The following is a 14,721-nucleotide window of genomic DNA, read 5'->3' as shown; positions in this document are numbered from 1 at the left end:
TATTGTATGTAACAAAAGGTATAAATGCGTGCTGTAATTGTTTACCTGTAGAGAGACCTGCCTAGGAGGGGGAAACCCTGTGTCCTAGTGCACTCTCTCCCTCCACGCAATTGCTAGAGATAATAAAGTATCTGACTTTGCTGCACCCAAAAAGAGAGTGAGAACTGTATTTTTCCTCCGACAAATTCTGAAAGAATTCCTTAGTATTTGTCAAAGTGAGACATTTGCGCTTTTCTGCAGATGAATTTCTGGTCTTGATCAATGGGAGAAAATCTTACAGACTAGACAAATCACTTTCTACTCCAGAAGCCTACGTGGAAGCTTTTATCTCCAGCAGAGCCTGGAGTCCCCAAAAGGCTGGAGAACAAGGTGACCACTGCAGTCCACCATCGGTAAATATTACTGTAGATGGTAAGGGAGGGGAGAAGGGAATTCCTTGGCAAGCACAAATCTTCTGCACAGAGCCATAGGCTAGCGGATGTCCAAGTCAATGCTGGACTTACACATTAACAGACATAATTGACTTGGCCTGAGGAGCCTCCCTCATCCGTAGGTTTATGTGAGACCCTCCCATGCTTGCAGCATTTCCGGAGGATACCAGTGCCCAACAGGCACCATTTCTTCTTTATTCTTCCGACTGAAGGCAGCCTTTGCTAACAATTTGCTAATTTAACTAACTAGAAAGAAAATAGCCCCAAAGGGCAAAATTACAAGAAATCAATGAGGAAAGCATTGAGGACAGTGTGTGTGATTCCACCGCTCTGCACCTTCTGTGGTTACAATGGAATTGAAGTGTGTGGAGACCCCCCCCATATGCATAAAATAGTGAGCCATCCCTGTGATTATAATTCTAATGCTAATATGGGTTTCACAAACATTGCTGAGAGAATATACCCCTTTCCTAGACTGGGCAAGTTTAATAGGCTTTCAATTATGAATTTTGTTCATATCTGTCAGTATCATTACAATCATAACATTTTATATTAGCAGTTAGATGCAGAGTTGTAATTACCCTAAATGTCTCTGCTTCATCCCCTGCCAGCCCAGCAATTGCTGAAATTGGCAGCACAGGCCCATAGTAGAGGTCTTGGATATCAGGATGTGAAAAAAAGACATCCTGTTTACACATCAGAGACCCATCTTCGGCAGGGAGTCTGACAGGCCTGCAAAAAGGAAGGAAATAGCACATAAACTGAGGAAGCATTTACAGAAAATAAACACTGGGAAGTACGTTTTCAAAACCTGGAGACTCTGACCCTTTGTTGACGTTCTAATACAAAGACTTTACCTCTATTATAATAATGAAAGACTGATTTAAACAAGCAGTTTACATGGCAGATACTGTTGCAATAAAGAATAATAGGCTTGGTCTACACTGAAAAGTTACACCAGCATAGCTATGTCGATCAGGGGAATGGAAAAAAAACACCCACACTGAGCACTTTAGCTTTCACGACAAAATCCCTAGTGTAGGTGCAGCTATGAAGATAGAAGAGGGCTTTCGTCAATATAGCTAACTTCGTTCAGGGAGGCAGTGTTCCTACAGTGACTCCTTCTGTCAGTGTAGGTTGAGTCTACGCTATGGGGCTATGTAGACATAACTGTGCCAATATAGCTATGCCAGTATAGTCTCCATAATGTAGACATATACATACTCTTTTTACTTCAGGAGAAGTAAGGTCTGAGCACAGAACTGGCAGCGATAAACTTCTGCATTCTATCCCAATGGCTGCTTCTGACACGGATTCCTTTTTGTCTTGGGCAAGTAACTTAACCACTCTGGGGATATGTCTACACTGCAATGAAAGACCAGAGACAGCAAGGGCTTGTCTACTCCATGCAGCTTTTAGCGACAAGGCTGTGTTGAACGCTCTTTTTCGGTACTTTGTCGGCACTTCCAGCCCTGCGAGTGGCGTTAGCTTTGTCGGCAGGAGAGCGCTCCTGCCGACAAAGCCGCCTTCACACTGCCACTTGGGTCGGCAAAACTTTTGTCTTTCACGGTGGGGCTTTTTTAAGTACCCGTGAAAGACAAAAGTTTTGTTGACAACTTCGCAGTGTAGACAAGTCCCAAGTCTCAGAGCCCAGGTCAACTGACTCAGGGTCACAGGGCTTGGGCTGCAGGGATAAAAATAGCAGTGTAGAAGTCTGGACACAGACTGGAGCTGGGCTTTGAATTCCTGTGAGTGGGGAGGGTCTGAGAGCCTGGGCTTCAGCCCGAGCATCTACACTGCCATATTTAGTCCCACTGTCAGTTGAACTGGGCCCTGAGACTTGCTGCTGCAGGTTTTTTATTTCAGTACAGTCATACCCTGGGTCTCAGTTTTCCCCATCTGTGCATTGGGGTTAATAATTACCCTCCTAGCAGGGAGTTGTGACGATTCATTGCTAATGTTTGAAAAGTGCTTTAAAGATTAAAAATGCTCTAAATATTATTCTCCTGTTGCATTCTGAATGGCATTCAGAAAGTGTCTTTTGTGTATGATCACCAATCAGATAGCAGAGTACCTATTAAAATGTAGAAGGGAGGGCGAGTATGCAGTAGTTTGGGGAATATGCTGATTTATGACAATGAAATTTTATGTAAAAATGTATAAATAAGTAATAATCCTTCAACCAAATTTCAGTTCCTGCTGACTGGAGTGAAGAGAGAGAAAAATAAATATATCTTCCTGAGTAAACTTTATAGTGATAAAAAGAATCCAGATTAATTTTCAGATCCCACATTAAAGGCTGGTCTACACTTACACATTTTACCAGCATAACTGTGTCTGGGGTGTGTGTGTGTGTCATGTTTTGCTGACATAGTCATCCTGGTAAAAGCCCTAGTGTAGACTGTTATAAGGATATAATGGTACCTTATATCAGTATAGCTTATTTAAGTTTTCAACTGGAATAAACTATACTAGTATAAGCACTTTTATACATCCACGCTAGACATGGTTTGCTGTTTTAACACACACACACACACACTCTCTCTCTCTCTCAGTATAGTTAAAGCAGCAAAACAAGTAAGTGTAGACAAGCCCTGAGTCTGCAGTGCTGGGCAAATTACACTGAGCATTAGAAATATCACCTTTGGATTTGTAAACTCACCACACAGGATATGGTAGTCACATGGAGAACAAGCATTGGACCCAACATGGGATTTTTTTTTTTTTTGCAGACCAGTCTGTGACCACATCTTCTACTTTAAAATACACACTTTCCACTTTACTAAATGATCTTTGCAGGCAAGAAACTCTGTCCAAACATGGTAATCACATGCAAGAACAGAGATGCAAGCTCTCCTACATTGCTGTAACAGGACTGAGGAATACTGACAGGGCAGAGCCACCTGCAGGAGTGGGAAGACAGTCCAGTCTCCATGTGCATTCAATCCTGGACCTCTTACCAAAGACTGCTGACAAACCTGACTGTTCTTATCAACTATAGTGATGGCTGTAATCTGGAGACCTGAGCACTAGGAAATGGTATCACAAATTCAACACACACAACTCAAGAGACAGACAGTTAAAGTTCTTATGGGTTGTGATTTAAAGGGTTGTCAGTTAATCTTAATTGGATCCATAGTCTTTGTAAACGGATATATGTCAGTGATCCTAGGCACTAAAATAAAGTTAACTCTATAGTTTTCTTTTAGCTTGGAAGATGTGTTACTTACTTTGACTTGAGATGATGTTCTTGATCGTTCCTTTCAATATTCCAGACAGTCAGGGAGTTTTCATTGGACAAACAAAGCTGGTGCCAGTTCATGGGGTTAAAGCTCATAGAGGTCACTTTCACACCTGGTTGAGATTTACTGCACAAAAGGATATTTTCTTGCCAGTCCCTTCAAAAAGGAGAATTTTAAAAAAATGTATCAAATAAGTCACAAAATTCAGAATGACCATTTAGGCTCGATCCTGAGAAGTGCCAATTGACATCCATGGCAGTAGCGGATGCTCTGCTCCTCTCAGGAATCTGGCACCTTGTCACAGACATAAACTGTCAATCAAGTTAATTCCTCTTGGTGGGAATGACAAAAGAAGCTGGATAGTCAGTCATATGTAAAATGAATGTTGTTTAGGACCGACATTGCTACTAACTAAGAGAAAACATTGTAAGAATATGCAAAACAAACATGTCAACAAGTGCTGCTGTACATCACAGGCAGCTATGTTTTGTGGACAGGGCATTAGGCTGGGAGTCAGGCGACCTGGGTTCTATCCCTTGCTCTGTCATTTATTCTTTGTGTAATCCTGGACAAGTCACTTCCCTCCACCCACCTCTGTGCCTCAGTCTTCCTATCTATAGAACAGGGACCATAATCCTTACAGGCATCTGTAAAAGAGCTTTAAGATGTATGGATAAAAAAAAATCCTATAATTATTATAGGTAAAAAGGTAAACATTTGTGTTTTCACATGCTATCTTCAGAATTGCTTAGCATCATTGGAGGAGAACTGTCACCATTTCCTGAACAGCATATTTGACACTAACTTCTTGTTAACATTTGCAATTTAAAAATATATTGATAAAGCATTTCACTTGAACTTGGAGTTGGAATTTCAGCTTTTTTATGTACGACTAAGGCTGAAGTGAAGAAGAACTCTAGCACGTACATAGAATCATAGAAGATTAGGGTTGGAAGAGACCTCAGGAGGTCATCTAGTCCAACCCCCTGCTCAAAGCAGGACCAACACAAACTAAATTATCCCAGCCAGGGCTTTGTCAAGCCAGGCCTTAAAAATCTCTAAGGATGGAGATGCTACTGTATAGGACAGGGATCAGCAACCTTTGGCATGTAGCTCGGCAGGGTAAGTTCCCTGCCTGACCGGGCTGTTTTGTTTACCTGCCGCGTCTGCAGGTTCGGCCGATCGCAGCTACCACTGGCCATGGTTCGCCATCCCAGGCCAATGTGGGTGGCGGGAAGCAGTGGCCAGCACATCCCTTGGCCCACACCGCTTCCCACAGCCCCCATTGGCTTGGAGCAGCGAACCGCAGCCAGTGGGAGCCGCGATCGGCCGAACCTGTGGACGCGGCAGGTAAACAAACTGGCCTGCCAGGGTGCTTACCCTGGCGGGTTGCGGGCCAAAGGTTGCTGATCCCTGGTATAGGAGTTTAGTATAATCCTGCTGGTTTAGCTTGTGACAAATTCATTTATAGATATTGATCAGGATGCAAGAAAATTATTAACATTAATATCACACTGAAAAAAATGGGTGTTGGGAAACAAAACATGATTTAAGGGGTGTATTTTATCTTGATGCACTAGTATTAACACGTGTTCAGTAGCTTCCATTAATATTAAAGGAAGTTAGAAGGTGAAATTCTGGCATAAAAGGATGTTAGTGTAGCTCTCTCCCTAAAGATCTGTCAGTGTGTTCTGATACATAGCACGCTGTGCCAAGCTTTTTTTGTAGTAGCTAATTTACTAAGATATGATGTGATATGTGCATGTGTCTGAAAAAGCATCTGGCACTGAGCCATTGCTTTGAACAGAAGAAAGATCTAGGGATAAAATGTCTCCCATGAAAAGCAGCTTTTCATTATCCACAAGCTTCCGATACTTCAAGCCCGAGCTAACTTTAAAAAAAATCTCTTTTATCTGTGCATAGCAAACAATTTGAGGATTACAATACATATAGACATTGCACAAACATCATATTGAAATCACAGAATACTAAACATATTCTGCTCTATTTTACCCCGTAAAATATTATTTCTGTGTACCCAAAGTAGGAAGAATGATTACCCAACAGTGTGCAGACTGCATAGATGAAGGCCCTGACTCTGCAATGAACTCCACACAGGTGCACTGAGTGGAGCTCACAGCAGGACCAAAGCCTAGTATTATAACAACATCCTGGTTTTTTTATTAAATTGTTTCAGACTTGAATTGTGGGTCATTCCTTTGTGACAACTAGCTGCTGGGGGTCAAATTCATTCTGGGGTCACTTTGCTGATTAAATAAACTTAAAGGAGATGGCCTTAGAAAGTTCCATTACTTTGAAAGGTTCCACCATTTCCAGTGGAATTTCCTATCTTACTGGACTGGCAGAATCTTTCAAACTGGTGGAACTTTTAAAGTGTACACAAGGCATAAACTGGGCCAACCATGTTAATTCAGTTCTGAATGGTCATTGTTCATGCCTTTTAGACTGTAAGCTCTTCAAGACAGAGAGTCAGTTGTCTGGTTGGCGTGCTTTATCTGTTGTAAAGCATGTTTCGGCCTAAATCCTGAGCTGAATCGCACAGCTAGAGTATGTGATGAATGTTATTCTCCTCTTCTCAGTCCTCAATGGAGAAATCATTATTATTATTATTTATTATTACTGCAGCGGGTTGGGTGAGGTGGTGTGTGCCTGTAATCCCAGCCACTTGGGAGGCTGAGGCTGGCGGATTGCTCAGAGGTTCTGGGGTGCGATGCTCTACGCCAATCGGGTATCCAGTGCCACTGGCAGGCTGGCTAGTGTGTGGCTGAAGGACTGGCTAGAACACCACAAATGATGTGTTGTGATCGGCGCTCTCTCTGTGAGGGCTGATGGACCAATCACTCAAGGTGGCAGCCGCCTTCTCACCCCTCACCTGCCCCTGTATAGGCAGGGGTCTCTTGGAGCTGAGGTGTACACAGGATAGACACTCCTTGTGCATGCCTGCCTGCCTGCCCACCCCATGATCCTCCCTCCCTGTGCTGTGCAGGTTCCACTACCAGTGGAACCACTCCAGAAACAAAGGTAGAGGCAGGATTTAAGTTGCTCACGAAGAGCAACTTAAAAAATAAACCAGAGTTCAATTTTCATTATCCTCAACCAATCTCACCATATGTCTTTTCATGGCACTGAAGCTGCAAACAATCCGACCGAGTGGCTCAAGCACCTCATGTAGTGCTGTTTGGCACAGCTATGAAAGATGCCTGGCTTCAAGTGCAAGTCCAGGTTTCTTCATTCCAAAGCTGGGAGTGCTGTGAAAGTTGATCCTGGTGAGGTGATTGCATGGATACTTGTGATCCTCAAGACAAAGAAAGAATGGCGGGGGCTTTAAAGCCCCTTTCCTGTTCTCAGCTGGAAGTTGTGACAAGGGTGGTGGTGTTTTAAGAGAGAAAGAAACTGGGAATTCTCAGGGATTTGATTGGAGTGCTGAGGCTTTTTATGGGAAAACAAATACACCTCTACCCCGATATAACGTGACCCGATATAACACGAATTCGGATATAAGGCGGTAAAGCAGCGCTCCAGGGAGGCGGGGCTGCGCGCTCCAGCGGATCAAAGCAAGACCGATATAACACGGTTTCACCTATAACGCGGTAAGATTTTTTGGCTCCCGAGCACAGCATTATATCGGGGTAGAGGTGTACGTAGCATTTACAAAGCATTTTATATCCCCAATCTGCTTTACAAACTTTAACTAATTAATCCTCATATAAGCCCCATGAAGTAATTAAGATTCATTATCCCCATTTTACAGAGGGAGTAGCTCAGCAGGGTTGTTAAATGGCTTGCCTCGGACCATTGAGAGAGTCAGCATCAGCATTAGAACTCAGCAATTTCTGGCTACCAGTCCTGTGCGCTGGCTAGCAGGCAACTTTCTCTCACGATTACCGCTGCAGTCAGCTTCCAGGACTGTTCACATAATTAAGTGGTGGAAAGGCTTATTTTCCTGTTATAAATATATCAAAATGTAAAATCTTGAAGAAAACAGTCTGGAAATTAGCTATGGCAAAATAACAATACATTTTATATGAAGTTTTCCACACTACTCAATGCAAGTCAATTCAGGCAGAGAATGTTTGCAGACAGTGGCGGATCAGAGAAGAAGGAGGAAGTTAAGGCATCATTTGGCCTGACTGGTTTCTCTTGGCAAGTCAGAGAATTGAAGCTCTGCTCAAGGAGTGCTCATACAAAAACCTTCATCTAAAGTACCCAGTATTAAAAGAACATGTCTGATACTTACCATATTGAAAGAGCAAATTCTGGGACTGAAGAGTAACTGGCCAGATAAGGACCCATGTAACTGAATGCAAGTAAAGAGTAGTCCAGCTGTGCCTTCCCTAAAATATAAAATTAATAGCAAGGATTTTAATTAGCCTTAGGCTACACTTTGGACAACCACAAGCTTGATGCTTTGCGCCATCCATGATTATTCACTTTGATTTGATTATACAAAGAATTTTCATTACAGTTTTTAAGGGAAAAAAAACAAAAATAGGATATAAAACTGCTTGTATCGTTCTATTCTAGAAATGGAATAGTCCTCACATATATCAGGGGGTGGAGGGGAAGAGATAGCTCAGTGGTTTGTGCCTTGGCCTGCTAAACCCAGGGTTGTGAGTTCAATCTTTGAGGGGGCCACTTAGCGATCTGGGGCAAAATCAGTACTTGGTCCTGTTAGTGAAGGCAGGGGGCTGGATTCGATGACCTTTCAGGGTCCCTTCCAGCTCTATGAGATAGGTATATCTCCACTCACCCCTGCAATCCAAGCCAACACAGCTGCCCCCTATGTAACATTCTCCTGGGCTTTTCCATCTAGTTTTATTAATATTTTCTGCTTTTATGGTGCTTTCCCTCCAAGGATCTCAAAGTGCTTTACAAACATTAATTTATTCACCAGCTACCCCCTGCAGTAGGGAAGTATTAAGATCCCCATTGAACAGATTTGGAAACAGAGGGATAGAGGGTTAGGTGACTTGCTCAAGATCACACAGGAAGACTGTGGAATGGGCAATAATATAAACCAAATTTCCTAACTTCCAATCCTTTAGCCACAAGACAATCAACTGAGCTGTCTCAAACACAGGATTTCCACCACTTTCCTTGGGAGACTGCTCCAATTTAATAAATCTCATTGGTAGGAAATTTTTCCTATTCTTCAGCCTATGTTTTCTTTTAATTAATTTCATCCCATTAAAATCCTCCACTCCTGCTTTGCTGTTCACACTCCTTAAATGTTTACTGCCATATTCCCCTTTAGTTGTTGTTAACCAAGCTATACATATATATGTTTTTTACTCCTAAATGATTATCAACTCGTTGAGTCTGTGCCTGGCATACCAAATTTAAGGAAGAGTCTTTAGGCTCTTAGTCTTAAGGTTTAAGCAAAATACACTCCTCTAACTAGAGAAAGGCTGCCCTTTGCCTGCTATGTTTGCATTTTAAAGAATGTAGCTGACCCATTCATATTTCTATAGTTTGAAAGAATCCACTGTGAGGACAGAGAGGCACACATCATTCTTCAAGTGATTAACTCAGCCCATGAGGTATGGTACTCCAGAGTAATATACCCAGTAATAAAACAGGGTAAGAAGTGGCAAAACCAATGTTTCTTTCTATGGAGTAAGAAATATGGAATCTTCCTAATCAAGATAGGACATTAAAAACCAACTTCTTCAGAAGCAGATGCCCTAAAAAACCCAAATACAATGAGAACTTCTTTGCCTACTGAGAAAATCCTTGTGTGTGTTTCTTTAATTGCCTTATTCAGAAGGAAAAGATCAAATATTAATACAAGGTATTTTAATCAAGCTGCCAGCACTGCTGACTCAGGGTCAGTCCCTGTTCCCACTGCAATCCATTGCAAAGATCTCACTGACTTCCACGGATGCAGCATTAGCCCTTAATATTGCCCTCTCATTCAGCTCTTAGCCACGCTTACAAATTCAATGGGATTCTAGTGGATCAAAGGGCTGCAGATCTGGGTCTTTATTTGAAAGCAGTCCAGGGATCTTTATAGTACTCCCTGCATCTCTCCTGTCATTAGATACATTTCTGCCATGCTATTTTAAGAGGTTTCTATTCTTACCAAGTATCAGAGGGGTAGCCGTGTTAGTCTGAATCTGTAAAAAGCAACAGAGGGTCCTGTGGCACCTTTGAGACTAACATAAGTACTGGGAGCATAAGCTTTCGTGGGTAAGAACCTCACTTCTTCAGATGCTATTCTTACCAAAATGCCCTTCACAAGATGGTTATTTAGTATTTATTTTAATGGAATAGGAACGAGGAAGGGAAACCCCCATCACTACCTTTTATTTCTGACCGTTTAACGAGTCCTGGAAAAGTGTAGATATAGATGACAGGATTTAGCTTCTGGTCTGAAAAAGCCACCACTTGACTGTTCCCATTCACTGCAAAGGCTCCAATGTGGCCATTCTTACACTTCAGCACTGTCGTCTTCTTTGTTTCAATGTCAACAAAAAGGATGTAGTTGCCACAGGGATAGCAGATAGTCTTGTTATTGACAAAACCAACATTCCTGTTTGTGAATCCCTGAACCCATCTTTGGGGGAAAACAAGTGAGCATTAAACACTGGACATAAACACATTTTATTTTAAAAAACAATATGAAACAAGAGGATGGCAGCAAATGGAAATTATACTGATCCGAGGCCTGGGACTTGCTATATTCAGTCCTGAACCCATGTCAAAAAACCACCACTAGGGGGGCCAGAGACAGTTTCAAGATTCATAATCATGAATCATTAGAGCAGCACTTCTCAGAGCGTGAGGCATGCCCCATTTGGGGAGGCACAAATGACTAGCAAGAGTAGCTAGGACAGATGTCTACATTTTTCACTAGTTTCAGATTTCACTTAAAAAATCTTCCTGGTCCACACACAGCTTTTGTAACCATTTCTATTAAGGGTGTGATTTTTCACTGAAATAGTTATAATGGTACAGCTCCCAGTGTAGATGCAGTTATGCCAGTATAAAGGTGCCAAAATAATAATTTAAGACCCACTCTACACTGCAAATTTTGCCAGCATGACTACACGGGATAGGAATGTGTGTGGGGGGAAATAATCACACCACAACTGACATAGCTATGCTAGCAACCCCTCTTGCGAAGGCACAACTATACTGACAGGAGTCGCTTTCCTGATATAGTTTATGTCACCCAGGGAGGCAGAACCAAGTCTAGGGACAGGCGACCAGGGCAGTCTCCCTGAGTGCCAACTTCCATGTGGCACCATACTGCTGTGCCACTCAGCTTCGGGGGCTGTTTTGTCTTGGCCTCTTGGGGCAAAAATGTTTCCTGCTGTGGCCAGCAAAATGGCTAGGACTGCTCCTGTAGGGAAAGTCAGGACTCTTTTTACTGGTATCAGCTGCATCTCCACTAGAGGACTTGCTCTTACAGCTATACAGTTAGACAACTTGAGACAATAGCTCTACTGCCCCACTGATTTCAATGCATGCTAACTCAAATGCCAACTATAGTTAACAGTGTAGACATGTAAAGTATTTCACAGGTTGGAGGCAGGGAAGATGCATACATTAAGATAGGTAGGCCTTTAGCAACAGGTTAGGTTTACAAAGAGGATAGAATTGGTTTTATTTTCCTGAAGGGTGTGTGCTTTAAAACCTTTAAAAGTTTGGGTAGCGCTGTACTAAAGCTAGAAATACACAACTTATACTTGTGATCTTCAACTTTGTTTTGTCACAAGGTTTGTGATAGGTTGGCAGAAGGGTTCCCTCACTGTCCATTAACCCTTTGTGTTGTACCTTCCACAGTTAGCACCTTCTCTTTTTTCTTCTGTCTCTAATCTCTCCCTGTCTTCTGTCCTTTTCTAAGACTTGGTCTACACTACAGGGTTAGGTCAACATAAGGCAGCTTATGCTGATCTAACTGTAGGAGTCTACACCACAACATTGCTCCCACCGATATAAATTGCCCACTACACTGACCTAATAACTCCACCTCCACAAGAGGTGTAGCACTTAGGTCCATGTAGTTAGGGCAATGCAGTGTCCACTGCATTACTTACATCGCCTGTTGGCTGCGATGGGGCTCACAGCTCCAGCTGTCGGCACCAGGGCGGGTTGGGAGGCTCCAGTTGTCAGTGCCTCACTACGCCCCACACAGTTAAGTCAGTGGAAGCGCTCCTGATGAGGACGAGCACCACCACCAGAGGGGGCATAGTGTGGACATTAATTACTGCAGTAATTACTGTGGTGGCTGTATGTCAACCTAACTTAGGTTGACTTAATTTTGTAGTGTAGACAAGGCCATGGTCTTTTCTCTTATCACGTCTGTGAATTTTTCTACTTTCTGTTTTCTTTTTCTGTAGTGTTTCTTTTGGGCGGAGGGCTCTCCTCCCCTTCCCCGCATGATGGCTTTCTCTTACTCTCTGTCTCACTCACCAGAGGGCTACCTGCTCCTTGAGAAGCTTGGGGGTGTTCATTTGTGCTTCCCTGGGGGATCAACAGATGCTCACAGATCAGCTGAGCACCATGGCATCAGAGAAGAGAAGTTAAACTGGCAAGCTTTTTCCTTAGCTCTCTACAGATGCACCAGATTTATGGCCAGCCAGGGCAGACCTGTATGAATGCTCAGAGGACCAGTAACTCACTTTTACCCAGCACTGGTTCTGGACCAGTGATCAAAAAGAACATCTTGATGTCTGTGCACAGAAGAAGAAAGTCTCAAACATATATGCAGGCACAAAGTCACTATGATGGCAGTGCAAGTTATTCTTACAGAACCTACAAGTAACATAAGCCGTTTCACAATCAGACCAGTCTGCAAATTGCCAAATTCCGGTCACAATCTGCAAACAAGCTCAATTTCAGTGGAGGGAGGTGACAGAGCTGGTCAGAAATTTTCTGATGAAATGGTTTTCTGCCAGGAAATGCAGATTCAGCAAAAGCGAAACGTTTCATGGCAACATGCTGTTTTCCAAAAAACGTTATTTTTGAAAAAAATGGAATGGAGGGTTCTGATAAGATTTTTCCATTTTGATGTTCCATTTCAAAACTACTTCTCATTTGATTTTTTTATTTTATATAATAAAATATATTATATAATATAAAACAAGTCAAAATTGGAGCAAACTATTTCAATTTTATTTAAACCTTGTTTCATAGAAATTTTCAATTTTTTTTGTTTTCATTCCAGTTCAGAATCGGAAAAAAATTCAGAATCACAGACTTCTCCGTGAATTGGAAAATCCCATTCCCACCCAGCTTTAGAGATCACCTCAAGTCTCTTGAGTGATCTCCTCAGACTGAAGATGGGAACAGCACTGGCCAGCTTCAGAGACAGAGGAATATTACTATTTGAGGATCAGAAGGCTTGTGGCTGCAATGTGAGGCTTTTGAGAGAGAAGATGATAAAGGGTTAAATGATTATCTCCTCCAATAAGCGCTGCAGCTAACTGCAGGCTCTGCTTCCAAATATCAGTAGTGGTAGACACAATGGCTGAGATACTCAAAACAGGAAAGGGATTTTAAAGACTCATTTTCCATTAAATGAAACAGAAAAATGTGTGTAAATCCCTTGGAAATCTCAACCAATATACACATGCAATAAATTAATTTGACTGTAACTCATTTTTGCACAAGGCCAAAAAGGATGTTGTGGGACTGTCATATGCTTTGAGAGGAAGAAGATTTTCATTGCACATAGGTGGGACAATTGTAGTGTCTGTGGAGATCAAAAAATCCCAAATCTCTGATCTTCAAATTAAGGGACTGGCAGAGCCAGGAAGAGGGGAACTGATTGAGTATGTGGGTTCAGGGATGGGGAGGTCAGCAGGTGAGATAGGAGCTGAGGGTGGGGTGGCAGGCTCTGAGGGCTGAAGTACATGGGGGTTAATGGGCTGTGGCTCCAGGGAATGTGGGAGGAGTGGGGCACATGGGAGTTATGTATAGGACAGGGGGTTAATGGGGGTTGAGCTGTGGGTAGTCGGCGTTAATGGGGTTAGAAGGGCTTGAGGTATATGGGGGTTAATGAAGAGGGTCTCAGGGGTGGGGTACTTGAGGTTTAATGGGGAAGGGCTGAAGGGATTGGGTCTATAGGGACTAATGGGGGGCTAAGGGGTGGGGTACATGTGGTTAACAAGGGAGATGAGGGGCTTGGAAGCAGGATCAATGGGGTGGCGCTGAGAGGCTTAGGGGCAGGTTACAGGAAGTTAATGCCTGGGGTGGAGCTGAGGAGCGGGATACAAAGTAGATCATGGAGTAGGGATGAGAGGCTTGGGGGCAGGCTACAGGGGGATTAATGGGGAACTCGGGAGGCATGGTACATGTGGGCTAATGGGGGGCTGGGCACATGGAGGTCAATGGGGGCTGAGGGCAGAACACCCAGGAGTTAATACAGGTGTGGGGCACACAGGGTTAATGGGTGGGGCTGAAGACAGGGCTATTAGGGGGCTGAGGGGCCCAGGGACAGGGCACATGGGGTGAATGGGGGTGCTGAAGGACTCAGGGTGGAGCACATAGGCATGAATGGGGGCTGGGGGTGAGGGCACATGGAGGTTGGGGGTACCAAGAGTAGGGCACATGGAGGTTAATAGTGTAGCTGGGGGTGGGGCACATGGGAGTTAAGGGGAGGCTGGGGACAGGGCACAGGCAGCTCAGGGAGGCACATGAGAGTTAAGGGGGGCTGGGGCACATGAGAATGAATGGGGGTTGGGAGCAGGGCACATGGAGGTTGGGGGAGCTGAGGGCAGGATACATGGGGCTAAAGGGGTGGGGCACAGGAGGCTCAGATAGGTACATGGGGTTAAGGGGGGCTGGGCGGGGCAATGGTGTTAAGGGGTGGGGCACAGGGAGGCACATGAGAGTGAAGGGGGGCTGGGCGGGGCACAGGCGGCTCAGGGAGGTACATGGGGTTAAGGGGGACTGGGCGGGGCAATGGGGTTAAGGGGCGGGGCACAGGCAGCTCAGGGAGGTACATGGGGTTAAGGGGGGCTGGGCGGGGCACAGGCGGCTCAGGGAGGTACATGGGGTTAAGGGGGGCTGGGCGGGAC

The 14,721-nt window shown here is 43.8% G+C and overlaps 1 protein-coding gene across 1 annotated transcript in view; it reads right to left on the bottom strand.

Moving 5' to 3' along the window:
- Positions 1 to 14,721, bottom strand: part of CFAP43 (cilia and flagella associated protein 43) — a 92,947-nt gene that overhangs the window by 72,933 nt on the left and 5,293 nt on the right. Inside the window, exons 2-5 of the mRNA XM_034776918.1 lie at positions 9,997 to 10,250; positions 7,932 to 8,028; positions 3,662 to 3,829; positions 1,013 to 1,163 (exon numbers count right to left, since the gene is read on the bottom strand). Of these exons, the coding sequence (XP_034632809.1) occupies positions 1,013 to 1,163; positions 3,662 to 3,829; positions 7,932 to 8,028; positions 9,997 to 10,250 (670 nt within the window). The remainder of the gene's footprint in view (positions 1 to 1,012; positions 1,164 to 3,661; positions 3,830 to 7,931; positions 8,029 to 9,996; positions 10,251 to 14,721) is intronic.

The sequence above is a fragment of the Trachemys scripta genome, chromosome 7, assembly GCF_013100865.1.
Source record: "Trachemys scripta elegans isolate TJP31775 chromosome 7, CAS_Tse_1.0, whole genome shotgun sequence".
NCBI lineage: Eukaryota > Metazoa > Chordata > Testudines > Emydidae > Trachemys > Trachemys scripta.
Note: the sequence above shows the minus strand (reverse complement) of the source record. Positions and strands in the feature narration are given on the sequence as shown.